Source organism: Calliphora vicina, chromosome 5, assembly GCF_958450345.1.
Source record: "Calliphora vicina chromosome 5, idCalVici1.1, whole genome shotgun sequence".
NCBI classification, from domain to species: Eukaryota; Metazoa; Arthropoda; class Insecta; order Diptera; family Calliphoridae; genus Calliphora; species Calliphora vicina.
In genome coordinates, this window is record NC_088784.1 from 73,973,560 (window position 1) to 73,998,797 (window position 25,238).

The window sequence follows — 25,238 nt, forward strand, 5'->3', positions numbered from 1 at the left end:
AAAGGTGTCAGTGTATTGTAGACGCTGTTATAGTTAACAACAGCCCTATTACCAGTGTGTTTTTAAAGAGTATTTAAATCGTTGTGTAGATTTTAATACAATAAATAAAGATTTGTTACAAATGTTTAAACTACTAATCGCTTTTATTTGCAATTAAAAGAATTCGGTTTATTTAAAGGAACTAAACCACCGTTTTTAGAAGGTGAAAACATAAGAATATATGAGGAGCCGCAGAAGAAAAGGTACTTTTTTCGATTTTTTTTACAGATTTGTTGGTGTTTTTATAATATTTGGATTGAAATCTTCTAGAAAAAATCAATTTCCCAAAATTTTTAAATTTTCAAAAAAGTACCTTTTGTTCTGCGGCTCCTCATATAATTTATGGGGTCGTAAATGAAATATGTATGTGGAAATTACAAATGTAATTTTCAAGCACATCTTATTTAGATAATTTTTTGTAAATCTCAGCTACATACGATTACTTACCGATACTGTACGATCAGTACTGCCTTCTCTCTTTTTGCGTTTATCATCCGTTGCCTTTAAGTCATCTACTCTAGAATTAACATCACCAGATTTCTCATTAATGTCTGCATGCCCATTGGAAATGTTTGATTGCTGTGGTTGTTGTTGGTTCGTGGTGGTCGAATTTTCGTTGGAGTTTACCTAAATTTGCAAACAATCCACAAAAAAAAGGTTAATAAAAAAATATATATGAAATCTGCAACCAACACACAATTGTTTAACAATAACATTATAACAAAATTAGCACAAAAATAATTAATAAAATACTTGAAAAACAAAAACTCAAACAAACTTTAAAAGGAAATAAAAAGACGATCACAAAACATTTTATACAAAAATATAATAAAAAAAATCTTTAGTTTCAATATTTATGTATGTTTGACAAAATATGTATAAAAAAAATTCAATATTAAAAGTATTGAAGTTAGTTATTAAGTAAGTAAGCAAGAAGTATGTGTAATAAAACAACAAAATCTTAACGTTTAGTTTGAATTAAAATTGGAAATATGTAGAAGGAGTAGTATTGAGAAGGTGGATCTAATCTTCTAACCTTTGATGGATCGGTTGTCGAAGTCTCTCGTAATTTCAATTCTTCATCAGCAGCATCAATTAAACCTTGTATCGCTGTTACAACTATGATCGATTTGTTATAAATTTATAACAGAAACACAAGAAAAAAATATACATAGACATATAAAATAATTAAAAATACCAACACAAAAAATATATAAAATATATTCTTTACTTTTTCTGGTTTAAAAAAAAAAAAAAAAAGTAAATAAAAAAAATAGACTATCTTAAAAAAAAAACATGATGAAGCTTAAAAAATGCATGAGATTTTCTTTTTAAATCATTGATTGTTTACATGATTTTAATGTTTCAACTAAAAAAAATTAAAAAAATAGTTTAAACAAAAAACAAATCATTTTTAAAATTATGTCCCCTTTTTCTTGCTGTTCTTTAAACAAAAATATGTAGTAGGAAATTCCGTTTAGAATAAATAATTTAAGAGAGAAAAATGCTGCTGTTAGTTAAAATTTTAAGAGAATTAGAAAAACTATTATCACACTGAGAAGAGATTTACTTGAGAGAAATGTAATTATGTAAATATTATTACTATAAAAGACAAAAAGAGTTAAAAAAAGTGATAATTTCCGCAAACATGCCAAATTACAACAGAATAAAATTGTATTTTACGAGAGCTTATTTTTTTAAAAAGGATTTTAATAGAAATGTTTGTTAGTTTTTTTCAAATGAATTCATTTTCATGCCATTATTAAGGTTTGGGACTTATCATTCCTTATTAATTTTAAGTAAATTACGAATAATTAAAGTAAGAAAAAAATTACTATACTTATGCATTTATTATGATATTTTGAATTTGATTTTTCAGTTTATAAAGTTGATGAATACGATTTTTTTAATTGTAAAATTTGATTATTTTTTTGTTTGTTTTAAGCATGTAACTGTTGACGTTTTAGAAAATTAATTGCGACCATCTTAAAATTAAGAAAAATAAAAAAATAAATAAACTTAATAATTTATTTTACGAAAATTATATTGTATAAGAAATATGTTGAAAATAAAGTTGGTTCAAAGTGTTTAAGTGGAATTATGTATGGATGTTGTAGGGGACTGTTGAAAATGTACTGCTTAAAAAATGTAGGATTCTGATTAGGGGTTTTATACCGGGAATTCCAAATTTTTCACTACCCGATTCCCGGGATTTTTAGTCGGGATTGCCGGGAATTAAAAACTGACGAAAATACATAGAAAACAAGTTAGAACTCTATTTTTTTCACAAAAAACAGTGAAGACTTTTATAAAAATTTAAAAAGAGCATTCATTATATATAGAATTCATTTCTTATTGAATCATTCTAATTTCTTTAAATTTCTTCTTGAAATCCATAACAAAATAGCTTCAAAAATTTATTAAATGATTAAATTTTTCTTTAATTAGAATCTAGTACAAAAAGGTTTAAGACAATTTTTTCAATTAATTTTGTAAATGATTTGATTTAACAAAAATTTAATCGTTCAAAGTTTGAACAAATTCTGTTATTAATTAACTTTAAAATTAATTCAGTTTAAACAAAGGCTGTGGAATGAATCTAAAAAATTGAATATAAGAATGGATTTATGGAATGAAAGGCTGTCATTTTTTAATTACGGATTAAGATTTTAGTGAATTAAGCTCAAATTTGATTAATTAATTCGAAGCTCTGATATTTAATAATTATAACACTAAGTTTTTATATGAAATTTGGCTATAATATTCCTAATTTACAGTATCATTATATATTTCGGGAATAGCCGGGTACCCGGGAATGTAGAAAAAAATTTCCCGATTCCCGGGAATCAAAAAATGTCGGGAAATTAAAATAAATATTTCAGCTAAAACGAGTAAGAGTGTTATATTCGGATGTGCCGAATATTATATACCCTTCACAAAAGTTAAAAAAAAATGTTGATTAAAAATATTTTATTAGTGAAAAAAATGTATGGTAAAAATTACTAGGGTCCGAATACGTCGTTGGAAAGGTCTTTGAAATATCTATCATTAGATATGCATATTGTATATATTAATGACTTAGTAATACAGATATACATAAATCAAAAATCTAGGTAGTCGTTTTTTTTGCTTATATCTCTGCCATTTGTGGGCCGAATCTCGATTTTAAACAGCAATCGAACCGGTACTATAGTGGATATAGTGATGTATGAATCATGTAATTTTGGGGGCTATGGAAAGTTGATTTCAACATACAGGCGGATATACAGACATAGCTATATAGACTCTGATATCATGATTTTGTCATTCCGTTTGTAACATATCGAAATATTGGTCGTAGAACCAAAAAGCATATACATATATACATATATTAGGGTGATCGCTTCTTCGACTATTTTTATAAACCGGTTTTCGGTTTCTTCGAAAAATTGCAATTTAATATAAACCGGTTTCGGTTTCGGTTTTTTAATAATAACCGGTTTTTTGGTAAAATATTAAAACGCCTAGAAATAAGAAGAAAAACAGTTCTATTTATTAAAATAATAGTGATTAAAACAAATTTTGATTACTTCTTTTAACCTTCACAAGGTATTCGGTTCAAATTTTCCACATTTTGAAATAAATATTTAATTTTTTCTAAAAGTTATTGGTTGATATTTTATGAATTTTATTTAATTTCAAATGTCAACAACTACGTTAGGTTTTTAGAAAAACACATTGGAAAAAAATATCTATAAACTTCTTTGGACTAAAAGTCTTTGGGTCATATTTGACCTGAAGCAAAAATCTTGAATTTTGTTACGCACAATCAAGTTAAATTTTGTCAGAGCTTTGTATTTCTAATATATATCTGTCTCTTTTCATCATACTTGCTGTACATTATACTCGATTCCAAGGGTAAATAAATTTTATCCATTTTGAATTTAAAATTAAATATTTTTCTTCGTTAGATTTTTTTAAATTCGCCAAAAAAATTTATTTTTTATTGGTCAAATTTGACCCGAAGATCGATACATCAGTAAATTTGAAGAACTTATGAAGGTTAAAATAATCTCTTATGTGTGCCAATAGTGTCAACGTACGAGAGATGGTTTTTTCGGTTCAGAAGTGGTGACATGGAAGACAAAGATGGCCTAGGCCTGCCAAAAATTTTTGAAGACCAAGAATTGGAGGCATTACTCCATGAAGATTGTTGTCAAACTCAACAAGAACTTGCTAAGTAATTAGGAGCAACTCAAGCAGCAATTTCAAAACGTTTGTGAGCAGGAGGATTCATCCATTGTCCGAAAAATGCCCAGAATATGCGGCCAGACATGAAACCGTAACATAACATGACAAATCGCGGCCACATGTTGCAATACCTGTTAAAAACTATTTAGAAGTGGGATACGGTTTACTTTGGAACATAGTATCCGATATTGGCTTGATTCGTTGTTGGCCTCAAAAGATGTGGAGTTCTTTTTGTTCGGAATACATATGTTGCCAGAAAGATGGGAAAATGTCATAGCTAACAATGGCCAATACTTTGAATAAATTTATATTGCACAAATATTTCAAAATAAAAGCAAATATATGAAAAAATCCCGCAGATTTAAAAAAAATCAATATTTTAATAAAATTTTAAATTATTGAATTTTAACCGGTTATTTCTATTAATAAATTTTGCGGGAATGAACGGTTTTTTTAATAATTTCCGGGAATAGGAACTTAGAAATCTTATATTTATATCAAACTAATTAAAGAGCACAGGAAAGGTATCCCAGTGGATAAATTTATAAATACCGAGTAATATGCCAATATTTTAATATTTAATTAATTTCCATAATATTTGAATAAATTTGCGTACTTATTGGGAATTTTTATATTGAACGGTTTAAGTTTTATTTAACTTAATATATGTTTAAGTTTTTACTGGCTCACTCTTTATATACAGTTTTAAATGGACAAAAATTAATTAAATATTTAATTAATATTTTCCCTACAATTATGAGGTTAAAACGTCGAAATGTGTAAGTGTTTGGTGACATACTTATGTATGTAAGTCTATATGGAGGCAAATGTCATATTTACAAAATTATAATAATGTAACAAAAACCAAATGAAAAGAAAAACAAATTATAATAAAAACAGAAGAAAAACAAAAAATACTGTATGTAAATGATAAAGAAAGAAGAAACCTTTTGCCAAAATCTCTAACCTTCGCTTCATATTGATCTGAATTCATTTCACCAATCAATTTGGCCATGGCCTTTTCCGTGTCCTCCAATTTTTTGCGCAACTTTTCGATTTCCATCAATTGATCGGTATCCTTAGTCATAACTTTCGAAGTCAATGGTGGTTGTTGTTGCTGCTGTTGTTGTTGTTGCTGGAACTGATGTTGTTTCAACGAAGAGGACAGATTGGAAGCGGCAGCCTGAGCCGACATACTGACATTGTATAAAACGCTGCCGCGCTGCTGCTGGTTTAAAAGATCTGCAGAATGTTTTTGTAGATTAGTTCCTAGAAATTTGTTATTTGTTGATTTGTTTTCTTTTTGGTTTATTTTTTTAATTACATATTAATTACAATATTAGAGGGATTTTTGTAATTTTTAATGTTTTTACAAATTTACGTTACAACATCAAATTGAACAAATTAAAACAAAAAAAATTAAATTACAAAATTAAAGGGGTTACTAGAGGATAAATATTAAAATTAAAAAAAATAAAACAACATCTAAAATGCTACAAGGATGTACTATATTTACATTACAACGTTTTGGATACATAATTAATTTACATTAAAAGCAGCTTCAATTTTCCATTTTTTATTATGTATTTTCAATATTTTCGTGTTCAGAGGACATAGTTTTTAAAAATGATTGATCAAAAATTAATCTCAAATAAAAACCAACTAAAAACCACACACACAAATTTAAGATGAATCAGAAAAAGTACAATAGTTGATAGAAGGAAATTAAGAAGTTCAAAAAGGCTTCATCTTACTTGTTTGATGTTCCCGCCAACCTGTTGCATTTGACAGGATTTGACCAATTCGTTTATGTAGGACATTTATTTTGGTTTTATTTTAATTAAATTTACAATTGAGAGCATTTTTTTTTCATACGTTTGAAATGAATACATGTAATAATTGTATAAAAGGGATTTTTAATAAACAATTCTGTTTTACTACTTGAAAAAAAAGTAACTTAACAACTACTTAAATATGTATTTTACGAATAATTTGTAGATACAGAAGTGTATAATAGGAACTTACCCAATTTAGAGCCATTTAAATCCTCAACATGTCTACCATTTCCTTTTCCAAAAACTTCCTTGCGGAAGTTGGGATCGCCAGGTGCAGCTCCATAAGGTGCATTTACCGCTTGCTTCTTCATTACTATCTAAATACGTGAAAAAAATGAAAAAAATATTAAAATTACTTGACAACTGTCATGACAAAATGTTGACATAACCCCGTAATAAACTTCAAAATGGTTGTCAAGACAAAGAAATTATCAGGTATAGTCCCCATTTATTAGTATTATTGCTTCGTTATGATGAAATTGTTAGTGCTTTTGCTCAGACAACTTTGTCTATTTTTATACAGGGCAAGGTTTCTTGCGCAAGTCTAGAATTTAAAGGAGAGTGAGGCAAGAAGAAAGAAGAGGGGTACACACTTGCTTGTACTGGCAAGTCTCTTCAATTCTCTTTTGATTTTTCATTTTCACTATGGCGTCTATTACCCTAGGTCTCCATGTAGCAATTTTTATTGCTAAGTAGTTCTATGAAAAACTGAGGTGTATTTTTCTTATATTTTGTGTTGAATGATTTTTTTTCACTAATTTCTTTGTTTTCTTATTTTTGGTACTTAAATAAATTTAATATGTTTGAATTAATCGCACCGAATCATTAGAAAGTAGAAATTTTACATTAATGACAACTGAACTGACAGCTTATTGCTTAGCAAAAACACCCAGGTTATACCTGACAAATTTTTATCATGATAAACTTCAAAATGGTTGTCTAGATAAAAAATTATCAGGTATAGTCTCCATTTATTAGTATTATTGCGTCGTTATGATAATATTGTTAGTGCATTTGCTTAGACAACTTTGTCTTGACAACAAATATCATTTATTGTTATGACCCTAGGTCTCCACGTAGCAATTTTTATTGCTAAGCACAAGCAATAACGTCAGCAGAACAACATCAGAGTGATTGCTGATTGCTTTAGGTGGAGAAAACGTTCGTCACAAATACAAAATTTTCAACGCGAGAAGTTCTATGAAAAACTGTGTTGTATTTTGCCCATATTCTGTATTGGATGATTTTTTCACTAATTTCTTTGTTTTTTTTTACTTTTGGTACTTAAATAAATTAAATATGTATAAATTAATCGCACCGAATCATAGAAAGAAGAAATTTTACATTAATGACAACTGAAATGACAGCTTATTGCTTAGCAATAATTGCTCAGGCAATCAGTAGAGCAATCATTGCGCAATGGATTGCTACATATGGCAATTTGCCGTCTACACTCGCAAATTTCATTGACGCAATCAAATTTGACAATTGCGGCAATAAATATTGCTACGTGGAGACCTAGGGTGATGAATATTTGTCAAGTCAGGCAATCAGTAGAGCAATCATTGCGCAATGGATTGCTACTTATGGCAATTTGTGGTCTACACTCGCAAATTTTATTGACGCAATCAAATTTGACAATTGCAGCAATAAATATTGCTACGTGGAGACGTAGGGTTACGTTTTGACATACAAAATTGAACACAGACTTGCTGTGTGTAAACAGTCGAGCAAGTTTAAAAGGAAATCGAAGATACTTGCTTCAAGTAAACTTGCTGTGTGTAAAATCAGACTTTGTCTTGACAACAAACGTCATTAATTGTTATGATAAATATTTGTCAAGTATAGACAGGGGCCAAGGAATTAATTCATTTGACAACTAAAGCAAAGTAAACAAAAGCCTCATCTTTTGAGGCCAAGAACCAATGAAGCCAATTTCATTGGTTCTTGGCCAATAGAAAATCTTGTGTAAAACTGAATTTTTTATAGAAAATCTTATGTATAACAGAATTTTCTAAAAGAAAATCTTGTGTAAAACAGAAAATATTCAGTATAGCTGTATTGTTTATAGAAAATCTTCATTACAGCTATACTTTCTTCAGAAAATCGTCATTATAACAGTATTTTCAATAGAAAAACTACAGTTTAGCAATATTTTCTATAGAAAATCTTCAGTATAACCGAATTTTCTATAGAAAATGTTGTGTAAAACAGAATTTTTTACAAAAAATCTTCAGTATAACAGAATTTTCTATAGAAAAACTTCAGTATAACAGTATTTTCTATAGAAAATCTCGTGTATAACAGAATTTTCTACAGAAAATTTTCAGTATAGCTGTATTGTTTATAGGAAATCTTCAGTACAGCAGTAGTTTTTATAGAAAATCTTCAGCATAACAGTATTTTCTTAATAATCGAGTGTACAGTAGTATCTTCAATAAAAAAACGTCAGTACAACAGCAAATTGCAACACAAGCTACGCTAATAGGATGGTAATCATTAAAATTTTAGTACTCGGAGGTGGAAAAAAGTAATATTTCAATATTATTTTGATAACGAACAAAAATTCATCTCTGGCTGGTTATAAAATACCAAATCTAGTAATCCCGGAGTTTTGGACTACTTAAATATTGTCCATTGTCAAAACAACTAGAAGTTAAAGCAAACATTTTATTGAAATTGATTATTTATGGCCCTCCTTTCGGAAGGCCTATGGAAAAATTATTTTTTAGACTCATTAGAGTGCTCCTCTCCACGGAAATCTTTAGTAAAAGGCGAAAGATTTATTCGACAACTGAAGAGAAGCCAGAGTGATTATTACGTTATTAAACTAAACACTATATACAATATTTAACATAAACAGAATGAGAATTATATTCAAACAGAAATAAAAAAACAAGAAACAATGATAAACATTGTAGCAACTGATAAGGGGATAGATGAATCATAAAATATTTCATAACACATTTAAATTTTAGTTATTTAGGGGTTGCAAATACAAAACAAAATTAAAAATATGTACATATTTATGTACTAACCTTCATGATAGTATAACCGAAGAATATAATAATACCAATGGTATATACTGGCATTATTAAGCCCATAGTACCTTGTCTAGCCTGAGGTTGATGTATTGAACCAGCACCCATAGGAGGACGCATGCCGGGTATAGGGCCAGGCTAAAATGAAATAAATAATTAAATTATTGAAATTAATTAAATGAATATTTAAGAAATAATTAAGAAATTGTACAGTTTTAAGTTTTATGATTATAAAATTAGCAATTTAGATTTAGACATTGATCTTTAAAGTGTTGAATCATCCAAAATATAAAAAAAAACAAATGTGACAAAGGTTACAGTTATCGTCATAAATGCAGGTACACCTGAAAAATTTATTTAAAATTTTTAATTTAAAATCTATGCAATATCATCTAGACTATCACCTGGTCTATCCCTCTAACAAATTCCCAAAACTATTTACAAAAATACATTTAAAATTAAAAATGCATGATCAATGTTCGAGAATGACAGTTTCAATTTCTACTGAATTGAATGAATTATACAGATTTGATTATTTTCCTCTTTGCATAATTCTACAATACAAATCTTATAATACCTACCTAAATTCCCTCCCTAAGAGATTTCTAGCTAGAATTTCCCTTAAACTTCATAAACCCCGGGACAAAACTGATCAAATTGCAAATATTAGACAGTTTTTTTTTAATATTTTGCAAGTTAATTTACCTAGCCCCAACATTTGTATCTAGTATATCTATAATTATCTGATCTGCTGTAGTTGATCTTCAGAAAAATTAATTATTAGAGAATTTTGTTTTGTTTTTTTTTTCTCTTGATCATGAAAATTTTGTTTTCATTTTCTTAATGACTTATTGTGCTTCCAATTTTGTTCTTTTTTTTGCAATTTGTATCACCAAAAAAAAAAACGTTGTAGGCGGGCAAAGAATAGAAGCCAAAGAAAACAATATGTTTGTCTGTTTATACTTATATACAAATGTATATTTAATTAAGTTTTGTTTCTAATATTATGGAAATGATCTAAATTTTACAGTGAGTGACAATTAAAAGCTTTTCAATATGGTTACACTTTCGATTTTTCTTGATTTATATCTGGAATGACTATTTCGTAAACAGCGAATAGCATGAAAGTGATTTAAAACAAAGATATAAATTCTAAATATTAACCCTCCGTTACTCGCAACTGATCTGGTTGATACAGGCAAACATTTTTTTATTGTAAATTTTTTTAAACATCATAAATTTTAGGCTATTTTTAAATAAAATAATATTTTCACTGCTATTTTTGTTTTGCATTGCTCTTTTATATATGTATATTGCATTTAATATTGTTTTTATGTTTTCGAAATAAAAAGTGAAGAGATTATTTTTGAAACGCGCCTTTTTTTATTGATATCAATTTGATATATTGCGACTAGTCTCGATTGAAAATGATTGCGACTAACGGAGGGTTAATTTTCTTGCTAAAATATTATAGGGATGTATGACTTAAAATAGATGGCGTATCTTTTGTAATTTCCACAATATAATTTTCCGACCCTATAAAGTATATATATTCTGAATCCTTATAGATAGCGGAGTCGATTAAGCCATGTTCGTCTGTCTGTTGAAATCAATTTTCTGTTAGACATACTTTCGAGAAGTTTCCTATTTAAAATCAGCAAAATCGGTCCACAAATGGCTGAGATATGAGGAAAAAACCAGGACAACCTTGATATTTGACTTATTTTTGACCTATATCTGGATTACTAAGTCATTAATATAGACAATATGAATTCTAATGATAGATATTTCAAAGTTCATTGCAACGATTAGATAAGGCTATAGTAAGTTGGACCTACAATGGGTCAAAATCGGAAAAAATATTTTATAACCCGAATTTTTTTTTCACAAAAAAAAAAATTAAAAAACAAAAAAATTTTTTAAAATTTAAAATAACAATTCGAAAAAAAAATCCAATAAATGGAAAAAACAACTTTGGAAAAAAAAAATGTTTACCTAAAAATATTTGAAATTTTTATTTTGAAGTATAATTTGGTGAATGGTATATAAGATTTAGCACAACCGAATATAGCTCTCTTACTTGTTTATTCTCACTTAGTTATTAAACATTATAGTGCAAACAACAAAGTGTTTTTGCTTCGAAAATGTCGAATTTTGTGCCAACAAAGCGTCATATGAGGGATGTTTTGCTTTACTTCTTTAATTTGAAAAAAAGTGCCGCTGAAGCACACATATTGCTCACCAAAGCTTATGGTGAATGTGTTCCATCAACGTGCGAGTGATGGTTTGTTCGGTTCATAAGTAGGGATTTTGACACGGAAGACAAAGATCGCCCAGGCCAGCCAAAAAAGTTTGAAGACTAACCCCCATATGCATAAACAGTTTATAAATTTATCAAATGTTTATAAAACAAAATTTCCATACAAAATCTGTTTCATAAACCTTTGATAAATTTATAAACTGTTTATGCATATGGGGGTAAGAATTTAAGGCATTACTCAGCAAGAACATGCAAAATCATTGGGAGCTACTCAAGCAGAAATTTCAAAACGTTTGCGAGCAGGATTCATGCAAAAGCAGGGGAATTGGGTACCATACGAATTGAAGCCGAGAGACCTTGAAAGACGATTTTACATGTCCGAAATGATGTTTAAAGAAAATTATGATAAAAGAAAATCATTTTTGCACCGAAATGAAAAATATATCAATTACGATAACTCGAAGCGTAAGAGATCGTACATGAAGCCCGGAAAACCAGCCGAATCGACAACAAAGCCAAATATCCATGGCGCTAATGTAATTCTCTGTATTTGGTGGGACTAAAAGGGTCCTACTATTATGAACTGCTGAAATCTTAAAATTGTTTTGACATGCAGATTACTGAATTATTAAACTGTATCTTTATTAGGGTGCGGTTTTACTTATTTACAAATTCAAAAGAGCAAGTGTCGAAATAATATTTTTTGTTTTCTTGGTCCTTGGTATTTAAATCTGACTTCAATCATGAACTTTTCATAGAAACATACCTGACAATTTATGCATGGCACAACACGTTTACCTGAAAGGGAGGCCAGTGGAGATGGCCTTGCATGATGTTGTCGGTACTATTGAGGGGACACTTGATAGAAAGGAGTATTTTATGGCATTTTTCGTGTTCGGTTTTAACCGAAACAAGTGTTTTTCGAACACGAAAATATAATATAGAGGGTGCTCTTAATAATGTGAATATAACCTCAATAGTCGATTAGACATTGATCAGCGGATAACGGACTGGAAAGGAAATTTGCTTAACAACAGGGCAATAAACTCGAATTTAGGTATTTGTAGTACAAGAAAAGTTGTGACAAGAGGTACAACACAAATTGTCCTAAATAAAATCCTTTTCAGGCTCAGTAAGATAAGTACCAGAGTAGTCGCATATGCTGAGGACGTTTTGCTTCTATTAAAGGGAAATTTATTTCTTCCCACAAAATATTCGGAGCTGATACGTTTGGGTTTCAGTTTTAAACCAATTGTCACATTGTTCCTTTATATTAGAAGAATCAAATTTCATCCTCATCTTTCAAATAAATGGCCTGTTCCAATACTAGTCAGATTTACAGATATTATTCAGAAAAATTAAGCTTAATCATAGGGTCGGAAAATTATAATGTGGAAATTAATATTCAATTTTCACGAAGGTGAAGGGTATAAAAACAAAATATGTATGTATGTAAACAATGCAAAATACTCACTCTTCCTTCTACTATGCGAGGTGGTGGATTACTGGGCGATGACTTGCGCTCCACAATGGGTATCGTTGGTGTGGCTGGTATAGCACGTCCACGCTCTCTCATCGCCTCATAAACCGAATCTGGATGCAAATGAGATGAACGCTCCTGACGTATACCTATGTATGTACAAAATTGCATATTAATATTCAATAGAAAATACTATGTATTTCAAAAATCATTTATGAACAACTCAACTCATTGTTAATATCAACAGTTGCAGTATTTTTTTTTCCTTTGCAATTAATTAAAGCATTAAAGATAAATAATATTTAACACAAGAAAACGTAATTAATAAAATGAAAAGAAAAATGAAATTAAAAGTGAAATTAAAACAAGATAATAAAAAAAAAAAATAAAAGAAACAAGATTATGAACAGAAAATAACAAACAGTTTAAAAACGTTATTGTAATTTGTTAATGACGCACAGAAAACAAAAACAATTTGTTGGCAGACATAAAATTGCATTTTTTTATTTGATTTGTTTTTATATTTTTTTTTATTCAAACTCAAGACCGTAACGAATTTTATAACGGGCTAAAAGATGTATTTAAAATTTAAGTAAGACGCAAGTAGTTAATACAAAATTGTGTTAGTTTCTTTTTTTCAAGCGATTTATGATCACAAAAAGTTAGCCTAAAAAAAAGGGTCAATAAGCCCGCGACTTTTTAAATTTCCAGTTTCTTAACTGAAAGCGCAACACTGCTATACTGTCAACAGTGGTCTGTCAGATAATTCCTGTCAAAATTGGAACAAGATGCGTGATTTAGTTCGTATTTGACAGCCATTGATAGCAGACTACCTGGTGACTTGAGGAAAAATTGTAAAAAAGTGAATTTTTTTCTGCTCATTAAGCATTCTTTTTTGCGAAAAAAAATATCGCTCAAACCAAGGTTAAGCTTGATAAATACTATGGGAACTCTGCTCCATCAATTTCAATGGTAAAAAAGTGGTTTACTGAATTTCGTTGGGGCCGTACAAGCACTGAAGATGCCGAACGTTTTGGACGCCAAGTTGAGGTTTCTACAACCGAAACAATTGAGAAAAAAATCATGATATGCTGTTGGCTGTTCGGAGATTGAAAGTGCGAGAGATAGTAGAAGCCATAGGCATCTCACATGGCTCAGTGGTTTCAATTTTGAATGATAACTTAGGTATGAAAAAGCTTTCCAAAAGTTGGCTGCACAATCGCGTGCACAAAAGGGTACACATGTACTGTTTCCATGGCAAAAATCCATGAATTAGGCTATGAAATGCTCCCTCTTAAGTCCTATTGCCCGAGTGACTATTTCTTGTTTCCAAACCTGAAGAAGTATCTCGGTGGAAAGAGATTTCACTCCAACGATGAAATCTTCACACAAAAAATACCTTTTTAGATGACCTCGACAAATCTTATTTTTGGAAGGGATAAACAAATTGAAGAAATGTTGGACAAAGTGCATAGAGCTCAAAGGAGACTATGTTGAAAAATAAAATAATTTTTTTTATCCAAAAACCTATGTTGCATTCAAAAAGACATGGGTATATTAAAAACTGTATTCCATTTGGGAGCCCCTGCTTTGAGATTTTAGGCTGAATCTGAAATTTCAACATAGAATGCGTTAAATTTGGAAGGACCTGTGAAGGACACCTATTAAAAATTGAGCCAATTTTTTTTAGGTTTGAATAATTCCTGTAGTAATATCATTAAGCAAATATGAAAAGTATTGTACTTTTGTTGTATTACATATTGTTACGAAATTGCATTATCAATTTGATTTAACGAACTTTAACGGATGCTGCAACATTAATTTCCATTAAAATATTCATGAGACTTCTAGAAGATGGCGCTGTATATATAAAAAGAAACGCTGAATTGTGAGTGAGTCTGTGTTAGTTTTAACATCAACCGTTTTATCAGTGTGTTTTTAAAAGTGTCTAAATTTTAATAAAGAGTTGTTAAAATTTTAAAACTAATTGGCAGTTTTATTTGAAATTACGGTTTCTTTGCGAGAAATAAACCACCGTTTTAAAAGGTAAAAACGTAACAATATTTTTACCAGGGGCTAAGATTTATATATGGTTTTTCACTAAAAATCTAGGAAAGTGTAATATTCTGCAATATTCAACTTTAAAATCATCTATTTTTGGACTCGTGCAAAATATTGATTTGAATTTTTTTTTCGTGTAATCGGAAATTTTAGTTTCTAAACAATAGAGTTAATTTTAGTGATATTGTCTAATATTTAAAAAATACTGCTTATTGGAGTATACTTAAATAAATAATCAATCTTATCTTGTAAGGAGTTGGATTTTACGCAATCTATAGTTTCGTACTATATTAAAGATAAAATGCAAACTGTTTATATTTTAATCTAGTAGTAAATCACTAATGCCTTACATGACAAGGCTGAATATTCAATCAACAGTTTGTTCGTTACTATACCAAAAATAAATGATTAACATATTCCAATTTTTTGGAATTTCCTCCATAATGTCCACATTTGGTCCGTAGCTGTTGGAACAACAATATGAATTATTCAAAATACGTCATATTAAATAAAAACGTTGATTATTTCGGAATCCCAGCTTTGAGCTTTTAAAACACTTAATATAAATTCTAAATTCCAATACAAAAAAAAGAGGTTAAATTTAGAAGGGCCTAGGGAATTAGGCATTTTCTATCTTAATGTTATCCTTATTGAGATACCTTTAAAAAAATATAAAAGAAACTTTTATTCTTGGAAATCAAAAGAGTTATAACAGTTTTTCTCCCAAAACATCATGAAAATCGATTATTTTTGTATTCGTAAAAGATATTGCTTTGAATCTTTTTCTATATGATTTTTTTTTATTTATTGGGTAAATAACACAACAAATTTAATGAAATCGGTTATAAATTGTGTCCGATAATATGAAAAAATGGACCAAATTTTAAATGCGTACAACTCAATAACTATAACAGATAAATAGCACACTCTCCTATGTTTTTTATAGGCCTCATCAAGGGATTAAGAACATATGTATTAAAATCATTGATTTTAATCAAACCACAAAAAATTCGCAAGCGTTTAAAAATCTGAAATTTCGCTTCTGAGGGATCTATGGGGTATGTTGTCAAACAATAAACTCGAATACCTCTCTGCTATGCCTACGTGAATTTTTCATTCCAATCGGAACAGCCAGTTAGAAATGGCAGATTTATTTAAAAAATTGTTTGATTCTATGGGCTGTTAATAAAATGGTGCTGACGACGGCTGTATCGGACCAGAAAATCCACTCTATTCTGCTATAGTATAAAAAATTAACTTTTTTAATTCATATTTCATGTGGAACCGACAATCGGTCAATTTCGGGAACATATTCGTCTCCGGTAACGCTATCTATTATATAAATTAGTTCAGAACCACGCAAATTTCAAATTAAAACCAATATCTAGAAATTATCGGAATTAGCTCCAGCTAATTATCGAAAATAATTATATGCGAAAACTAATGAAATTACAATTAGTATTGAAATTTTCTGTATTATATTAAAAAACGAGTTAGTTTCAACAAAGTATTAGAGAGAACTTGTTCATGCTTTTTCAAATATAGATAGATAGTAAGAGTTTAGAACCTATTTTCTTTATAGAAAAACGTACTTATTTCACCAGTATAAGGATTTAAACTTTTACGATATAACTGAGGCCCATAGGGTTCTATGGGAGGTTCCGAAGTTTTGGGTTTTTTCAATAACGTCGAATTAAAAAATTCCTCACGATTAAGCACGACATCACAACAACCTAAATCAATAAATACAATACAATACAAAACAACAAAAATAATAATAATTGCAACAAGTTTACAATATAAAAAAATTAAAAAAAAAATAATTACTATATTTAATAAACAGATGTAAATAAATATAATAAAATACTCACCACCCGCACCTCCTTTGATATTTGATTTCCCTGCGGTTGGAGTCGACGCAAACATCATGGGATAGAACACTTTTGGCCATAAAATTGCAATGCAGCCAACAACTGTTATAATAACTAGAAAGGTCTTTTTGGGACTCAAACCTTCGTTGGCATAAATCGGCAGAGAAGGTTCATGTTGTCGCCTATTTGTGGACTGGCTTTGAGCTTGTGTATGCATCTTGTTTTTTTTATGTTAATTTCTCAATCGTTTTCTTATTATTTCTATTAGTTAATTTAGTTTATTTGTTTTCTATATATGTAACTATGATTAAATTATTTGCTTGATTTCTTTTGATAATTCTTCAATAATTTGTTTTGTTAATATTATATCACTTTCATTGTTGTTATATTATTATCTTATGTGCTGGTAGTTTAATGGGTTAATTTGTATCTAGAAGAAAGTAAACAAACAAACACAATTAATTAATTTATTATAAGCGAAAGTTATCACTTAAGTCGTTTGAAAAAGAGATTTATTCATTGCACAATTTAATTTAAAACAATTGCCCAATTCACAATTGGTGTCGTAGCGTTGTATCGTTGTATATCGTAATTTTTTAAAATGTTCTGAAATAATTTAAGATTTACAATACACACATTTTTATAATTGATTGTCCTAAATTTAGTTATTTGATTTTTTAGACCTGCATACAACATGTAACATACAGAAATACACATATATTGGAAACACTACTGTCAAAGACCTAACTCAGTTGTCAATGTATTATTAAAAAAAAAAACTAAAAAAACCGCTCTATGCATTTCTCTATAACTTATATTAGGTCGTTTTCTATGTTATTCAAGGTTGGCAGGCGATTCGACAAGATAAACCGTAACGTAAATTTGTGTTATTACGGTATTTATAGATTGGAAACTCTGCTGTCAAAGACCTAACTCAATTGTCAATACATAAGTGGTGAAAATGTTTTTGTAAAAAGAAATATGTAAAAACAACAATCGTATTAATAGGGTTGTATCTAGGTTTTTTATCCCGAGAATTCCCGGGACAAATTTCTCGGGAATTTTGCCAATTTTTCACTACCCGATTCCCGGGATTTTTAGTCGGGATTCCCGGGAATTAAAAACTGACGAAACTACAAAGAAAACATGTTAGAACTCTATTTTTTTTTTAAAAAAAAGTGAAGTTTATTTTTTACAATTTTTCGTTTATATCTCGCCAACAATATTTATTTGGGGTTTTTCGAATGAACATTTAAAAATGCCTATGGAAAGCTACACGATCTAGAAATAAAGGTGAATAATCTTCAATGTCAAGATGGACCAGTGTGAATTATATCACAAACCTCTAGTAGAACAAAGTCCCCTACTTTTGATGACGGCACACCATTTGGTATTTTCAAGTATAGAAATGATTTTGGCCTTGAAAGGAAAACAGCAAATAGTCCTTGGTAACAATATCAGCTTTATAATGAGTGTGTTTTGCAGATGTTGTATTATAAAAATTCACCTTTGAATCCAATAATTTGGAAATTTTCGATATCAACATACATTTTATGTCTTAACTATTCAGTTAAATGTATTGAATTCATTCCTTTTACTAAAAGGATTATGAAATTTTTCAATTCATTTTGAAAATGATTAAAAGTTAAACAAAACTGAATGAAGAAAAAACTTTTTAACACAATTTGTAGTAGATTTGAATCAACAAAAATTTAATCATTCAAAGTTTGAATAAATTCTGTTATTAATTAACTTAATTAATTCAATTTAAATAAAGCCTTTGAATGAAGCTAAAGAATTAGATATTGGGAATGGATTTATGAAATGAAAGGCTGACATTTTTTAATTACGGATTAAGATTTTAGTGAATTAAGCTCAAATTGAATTAATTACTACGAAGTTCTATATATCGAGCCCTTAGCGCCAAATTATCGTAAGCGACAAAACACAAATTTTACAGGAGAAGGGTTTTTCGATTATTTTGAAATGTATACATACAATTAAAAATGTTATGATGCTATTTCGTTCAAGCTATTTGTCTATTTTTCAAAAATACTTATAACTTTTAACAATTAAAAATTCATGGAATACTTTACTGAAAAATATGACAAAAAATGTTTTTTATTGAATTTTTGCATAGATACAAATTCTTCGAATTGAAATAAAATTGTTATTTATGAATAGTTTTTAATGAAATTTCACAGTTATGTAAAATTTTGTATTCAAAATGGAAAAATAAAAACGAATTTTGAAATTTATTATCAGCAATCCAGCACTTCCCAAAAAATCCTTGAAAAATCCCAAAAATGGAAATTTTTACTGTTTTGGCTATAATATCCATACCAGGGTCGGAGTTATCGGAACCCTTTACAAAATAATTAAAAGCGTCTTGGGCCATCTAAAATCGGTTACTATATTTAGATATCGCATATGCTATTTGAGAATTTTTGCCCTAAATTTTAATTTTACATAAAAAATAGGTGTTTTTTGAATGGACCTGGTCCCCTCGGTAAGAAAAATTTTTAATTTTTTTTCAACTAAAATATTTTAGGAAACCATGGCTTTCAGAAAGTATAAATTCCTTATACATCCTCTTAGAATTTTTTGGCGATAACTTAAAAAGAAAAAAAGTTATTTTTTCCCAAAAAATTAACGAAAAATCGGCTTTTTAAAATTTTTTAAATTAAAATGTATATAACTTTGGACTTAGGCATTATTTTTAAACGCTTCTTTTTCTATTTGACACATACATATGTTGTTAGTCAAATGAAGGAAACATGGTCAAAATCGGAAAATATTTGGATACGCTGTTATCAAAAAACTGGAGTAGGCTGGGTAAAACTGTTGAAAATTTAATTTTCAAATGCGAATATCTCCTAAGCTATAAGAGGTAATTGATAGCTACGTCTAGGTCTTTTGTAGCGCTCGATGAAAAGATGCTATATGTGTAATTTTTTTGAAATCGGAACACAAACGAAGTAATAGGATCGTTTTAAAAATGTAACATACCCGAGGTGTCCTACTTTGAGGACCCTTGGTCGCGCCCCTGATGGGCCCATGAGGTCCACATTCAGAACTTAAACTCAACAGCACTTCTTCTTTGCTCATGTGAAATTTCATTCAAACCAATCTAATCATTTAGAAGTTACAGATTTATTTACCTCTTCTTTTTCTATACCACTATGTGTCGCTTACGATAAAATTCGTTTACTGTAAAATGGAAACATTGACTTACGATAAAATCTTACCCCCTATAATTTTGAAGTTATTAACAATTTTGATATTCTGAGAATGCTAAAACATCAGTCGGTCCATACAATTTGAATTTTTGCAATAAAAAAAAAATTTTGAAAATGTCGCTTACGATAATTTGGCGCTAAGGGCTCGATATAATACTAAGTTTGTATATGAAATTTTGCTATAATATCCATAGTTTACAGTATTATTATATATTTCGGGAATAGCCGGGTACCCGGGAATGTAGAGAAAAATTTTATCGATTCCCGTAATCAAAAAAGGTCGGGAAATTAAAAACCCTAGTTGTATCGGATCTCAACATAAATAAGTCTCCTGGGCCAAATGGCATACCAGCGCTGGTCTTAAAGCAGTACTCGCCGAAGTTAGCTCGTCCATTAGCTAACATTTTCAGCACTTTATAACGTGCCGCCGTATTTCCTGAATGTAGGTAGGTTGCTAACTACCGTTCGATAACAATTTTTCTGCATTTTCCGATGTTATGTAGAGTACGGTAAACTACCATCTGGTGAAATATTTACTTAACGACCGCCAGTATGAATTTCGTAGAGGATGCTCTACGGGACACTTGCTAGTCCTCTTATCGGAAAAATGATGTCGTTTCATTCACCGTTTTGGCGAAAGTAAAGTGGTAGCTCTAGATATTTCCAAGGCGTTCGTTAGAGTGTGGCATGCTGCACTTTTATCAAATCTTATTGCTTTTGGTGTCGGTATTAACATCTCTCGATTTATATCCAGCTTTCTCAGAGATGGAATCTATATATAGATGGGATCTAATCAAACGAGTTCAATATAATCCGGGGTGCCATCCTTATTTTTCTAAATGACCTTCTACGTCAAACTTCCAACTCTATATTTTCTTTTACAGATGACAGCAACATTTACCATTCATATTCATTCAGTTCCAGACCAAACCTGTCGGAGATTGTGGCAATGAGACAAAACTTGATTGATTCCCTTAATCGGGACCTTCGGACAATCTATAAAATGGGGTCGTGTGAATTGGGTCGGTTTCAACGCTCGCAAGACTCAGTGCTGCATGTTCACACATAAACGAACGACAGAACCTGTCGCTTCATCTTTAGAATAAAATGGGCATGATAAAAAAATGCGATGTCCACTCGGTTTTCTGAAACGGTGTAGGACTTAGTTTACTCCATCTGATCTCCTCAATATTTACACCATCTATATCCAACCGAAAATGGAATACCACGTTTTGGAGCTTCTCGACCGCGTACAGGGGAGGCCGAAGGGTATTATTGGTGACTGTAGGATATCCAACTCTATTGATTCGCTGGAACACCGACGATCCGTTTCACTATTCTATCGGAACTACAACGAATGTGTTCTGATGAAATTAGTGAAGTTGTAATACAGATTTTTACGTAATACTCGTGCTTCATGAAGAATACATCCCTTTGTGGTCGATTGGCCAGTGAATTGCACAACACACTACATGGAAAATATGTTATTTAGCCGTACTGTCTGTATGTGAAACAAACTTCCCGCTGAAGGAAAGTTCAAATCGAAGGTCTACAAACACAACTGCCCCTTTCCTCCCTCGCATTCCCTATTTTCCTAGTTCCAACACAATGCTTTGCATGTTTCAAGAAGAAAAAAAAAGGATTCGGGATGTCGAAGTTTAACCCCTTTTAGTTTGCAAAACATTGTATAGAGCTCGTAACTTGTCATCCTCTTGTTATCTCTTATACTTTTGGCAAATATCTTTCGTAATACGAGTAGTTACATTATTTTATATTTACTGGGTATATGACTTAAAAATGCGGGATTTACAATAGACGACTTATCCTTTGAACCCGGTTTTGGTTTTAATAACATATATGTCATTTTGAAGAGTACATATCTTTCATTGTTCTCACTTAGTTATTGAAAATTATAGTGTAAACAACAAAGTGTTTTCTGCTTCGAATATGCCGAATTTTGTACCAACAAAGCGTCATATGCGGGAAGTTTTGCTTTACTTCTTTAATTTGAAAAAAAGTGCTGCTGAAACACAACGATTGCTCACCGAAGCTTATGGTGAATATGTTCAATCGGTATCAACGTGCGTGATATGGTTTGTGCGGTTCAGAAGTGGTGATTTTTACACGGAAGACAAAGTTCGTCCAGGTCAGCCAAAAAAGTTTAAAGAATAAGAATTGGTGGCATTACTCCATGAAGATTGTTGTAAAACTCAAAAAGAGCTTGGGATCTACTCAAGCAGCAATTTCAAAACGTTTGAAAGCAGCAGGATTCATCCAAAAGTAGAAACATTTAGCCTGAGAGACCTTGAAAGACGATTTTACATGTCCGAACATGAAACCGTAAAAGTAGAAAAATTTAACCCAGATATGCCGACTGTACTACATGTAGTACATGTAGTTCTTGTTTACAGGACACGTCACGTTTATCAAAATACCATTTTTTGTTGTTCACATACTTAGTACTCACCACTACCTCATGGTAGATTGTGTGATCGCATTATTTTTTGCTACTATTTTTGAGTAATTGAATTTTTAGTTTGTGATATTTTCAAAATGCCCATATTTAGTCATTATGGACATATCTCGTTTGTACTGAAAGTAAAATTTTGTACATTTAGAAGTGAATAAATACTATATTTTTTGGGAATTTATATTTATGAAGAGTAGCTTGATTGTTATATGCATGAATATTTCATTATTGCGTTTTAGTTTTTTTGCTGTGACCCCAAAGTCCTATATATAGGACGACTTAAAAAAACACTTTTTTCAATAAATTTTTAAAAAAACTTTAATTACACAATTTTTTATTTCTCATTTGCTTCCAAAATAATATAAAAGTACTTTTAAAATGATCAAGCTCAAGCCATCGGCATCTGGGTTAAGTTGAGAGACCTTGAAGGACCATTTTACATGTTCGAAATTATGCTTGAACGCTATAAAAGAAAATAATTTTTACACCAAATCATTACTTGCGATGAATAATCGATCCATTACGATAATCCGAAGCGTAAGAGATCGTATGTGAATGCTCTGTATTTGGTCCTATCTATTATGAGCTGCTGAATCGGTCTGTTCAGATCAGACATCACAGGGAAACTGTAACGAACGTAACTGATTCGGTTGAAGTGAACCAGCCATGAAACCGTAATATTCCATCATGACAATGCTCGGCCACATGTTGTAGAAGTATTTAGAATGAAGTGGTTGGGAAGTTTTGCCACGCCCTTGTTTCGATCGATGCTGAAGACTTTCTCTGAGATACGTTTAACTTTGGAACAGAATATTCGATATTGGCTTGATTATTCCTTCAAAATATGAGCAGTTCTTTTGGTTCGGAATTCATACATTGCCAGAAAGATAGGGAAAGATCATAGCTAACATTGGCCAATACATATAATATTGTATAAATGTTTCAAAATAACTAACAAAACTATTTTTTTTTCCAAAATCTCAATCCGTCTAGTCGTGAAAAATAATCAAATTTAAAATTAGACAAAGATTAAGTTTAATATTTTATTAAATTTGTCATAAAAACGTGGACATTGCAGCAGATTTTTAAAAATAGTGAAATTTTAAGTAGCATTTCATTGAACTGCATTAAAAATTATAAAAGTTTTCAATAATTAAATGAAATATTTTTAAATAAGTTATTTATTTTATCACACATTTCAACTTTGACTACGAGTAGTTTTATAAATTATTTTTAAAATTGTCAACAACCTCGGCGCACACACATATTTATTAACTTCAACCAATTGCTTGCTTTATTATCCATTTTCAATTTCAACACATTTCATTTCAAATTTATTTTCAGAATGAGAACAAAATCTCTTCCAACTTTTAAATTCTTCGTAACACAATCATATTGTTTGTTAGTTATTCCTTTTGAAATTTGGCACACTTGTTTTCAAAATATTTTGAACAAATGTTTTGCACTTATTTTATCATTATGTATTTAAATATTTGCCGCATATTAAAATTTTCAAACTAAAACTTATTTAAACAAAAAAAGGAACCAATTTACAAATTTCATTTTTACACAAAACTCAGACATAATTATTTAACATGAAATATTGGACATAATTATTTGCAAAACTAAACATTTTACAAAATTTTAATTTAAAAATACATTTTACAACTTGTATGTAAAACTGTTTGTCCCAACGTTTTCCTTAATTAATAATAAACAAAGTTTTTTTCTATGTAATTTGTAAATATTTTTATGCCGACATTCACTTGATTTGTTTAAAAATATGTACATACTATCATTGTACATATTAAAATAATAAAATTTGAAAACGCACAAAACTCAAAAATTATTAAGAACGAACACAAAAACACACAAAATATTAGCAGAAAGAAGAAACAGAAAAAAAATATTACATAAAAATAGATGTCCCGTCCCGTATGGATTTATTTTTAGTGCTTGATTTTGAATTTTTCTTAAAAATGTTTGCAAAATATTGAGAATATTTGTTTTTTTTTTGCTTTCAAATTTAACGATTTTGAATTGTATGTATTTATAATTTGATTGATTTTAAATTATTTGTATTTAATTTATTTACAACACTATACATTTGAACACTTGTTTCTTGTAATTTGAATCGCAATTTGTAAATCGTATTTTTATTTGAATGGAATAAATATTAAAAGAAACTCTTACGCAAACATTTTTGCATTTTTCGGAAAATCACAAAACTAATAAATGATGAAAAAAAACCGTTCGAAGTGACCAAGGCAAGCGAATTTTAGCAACTACAGTCATATCTCTCTAGTGTACATTGTCAAATCTTGCGTCCGTCCAAACACACCATTCAACATTCAGCATTTAATATCAAACATCATCAGCAAGCAGCGTTGAGGTAATTTGGAGAGCCCACAAAACCATGAAATATACAATGATGCACAGTGACTTTAATGGGAAAAAACATTATATTGTTTATGAATTAAGTTAATATCACAAATGTTCGGCTATAGGCTAAAGCTAGGGAGGGTCACATATGGTAAATATTTGACGAAAAAGACGTAACCACTAAATTAAATATATTTTATATCAAAGTTTTGTTTTATTTAATGCTGTTTGATCCTTCAAAACACTTGTACGAGTAAACAAGGTCAAACAAATTTGTGTTAAACAAGTAAGAGAGATATATTCGGCTGTGCCGAATCTTTTATACCCTTC

At 29.8% G+C, this 25,238-nt stretch overlaps 1 protein-coding gene and 1 non-coding gene across 10 annotated transcripts in view; both read right to left on the reverse strand.

Annotated features, from left to right (window-relative positions):
• The window catches only part of RIC-3 (RIC3 acetylcholine receptor chaperone), a 29,746-nt gene extending 4,877 nt beyond the window's left edge, over positions 1-24,869 (reverse strand). Inside the window, exons 1-9 of one of the 9 annotated variants that reach the window (XM_065513302.1) lie at positions 24,720-24,866; positions 16,818-17,247; positions 16,539-16,679; positions 12,880-13,034; positions 9,143-9,283; positions 6,295-6,421; positions 6,024-6,044; positions 1,076-1,158; positions 487-666 (exon numbers count right to left, since the gene is read on the reverse strand). In XM_065513302.1, the coding sequence (XP_065369374.1) occupies positions 487-666; positions 1,076-1,158; positions 6,024-6,044; positions 6,295-6,421; positions 9,143-9,283; positions 12,880-13,034; positions 16,539-16,679; positions 16,818-17,034 (1,065 nt within the window). In that variant the 5' untranslated portion in view covers positions 17,035-17,247; positions 24,720-24,866. Of the gene's footprint in view, positions 1-486; positions 667-1,075; positions 1,159-1,879; positions 2,025-5,236; positions 5,512-6,023; positions 6,045-6,294; positions 6,422-9,142; positions 9,284-12,879; positions 13,035-16,538; positions 16,680-16,817; positions 17,248-24,719 lie in introns of those variants that run through there. The other 8 variants (XR_010576615.1, XR_010576616.1, XM_065513300.1 and 5 more) reach the window with 8 other exon arrangements.
• LOC135962557 (U5 spliceosomal RNA) lies at positions 8,796-8,918 on the reverse strand. The gene has a single exon (XR_010576661.1). It is a non-coding gene; the product is annotated as a U5 spliceosomal RNA (small nuclear RNA).
• Positions 24,870-25,238: the final 369 nt, after the last annotated feature.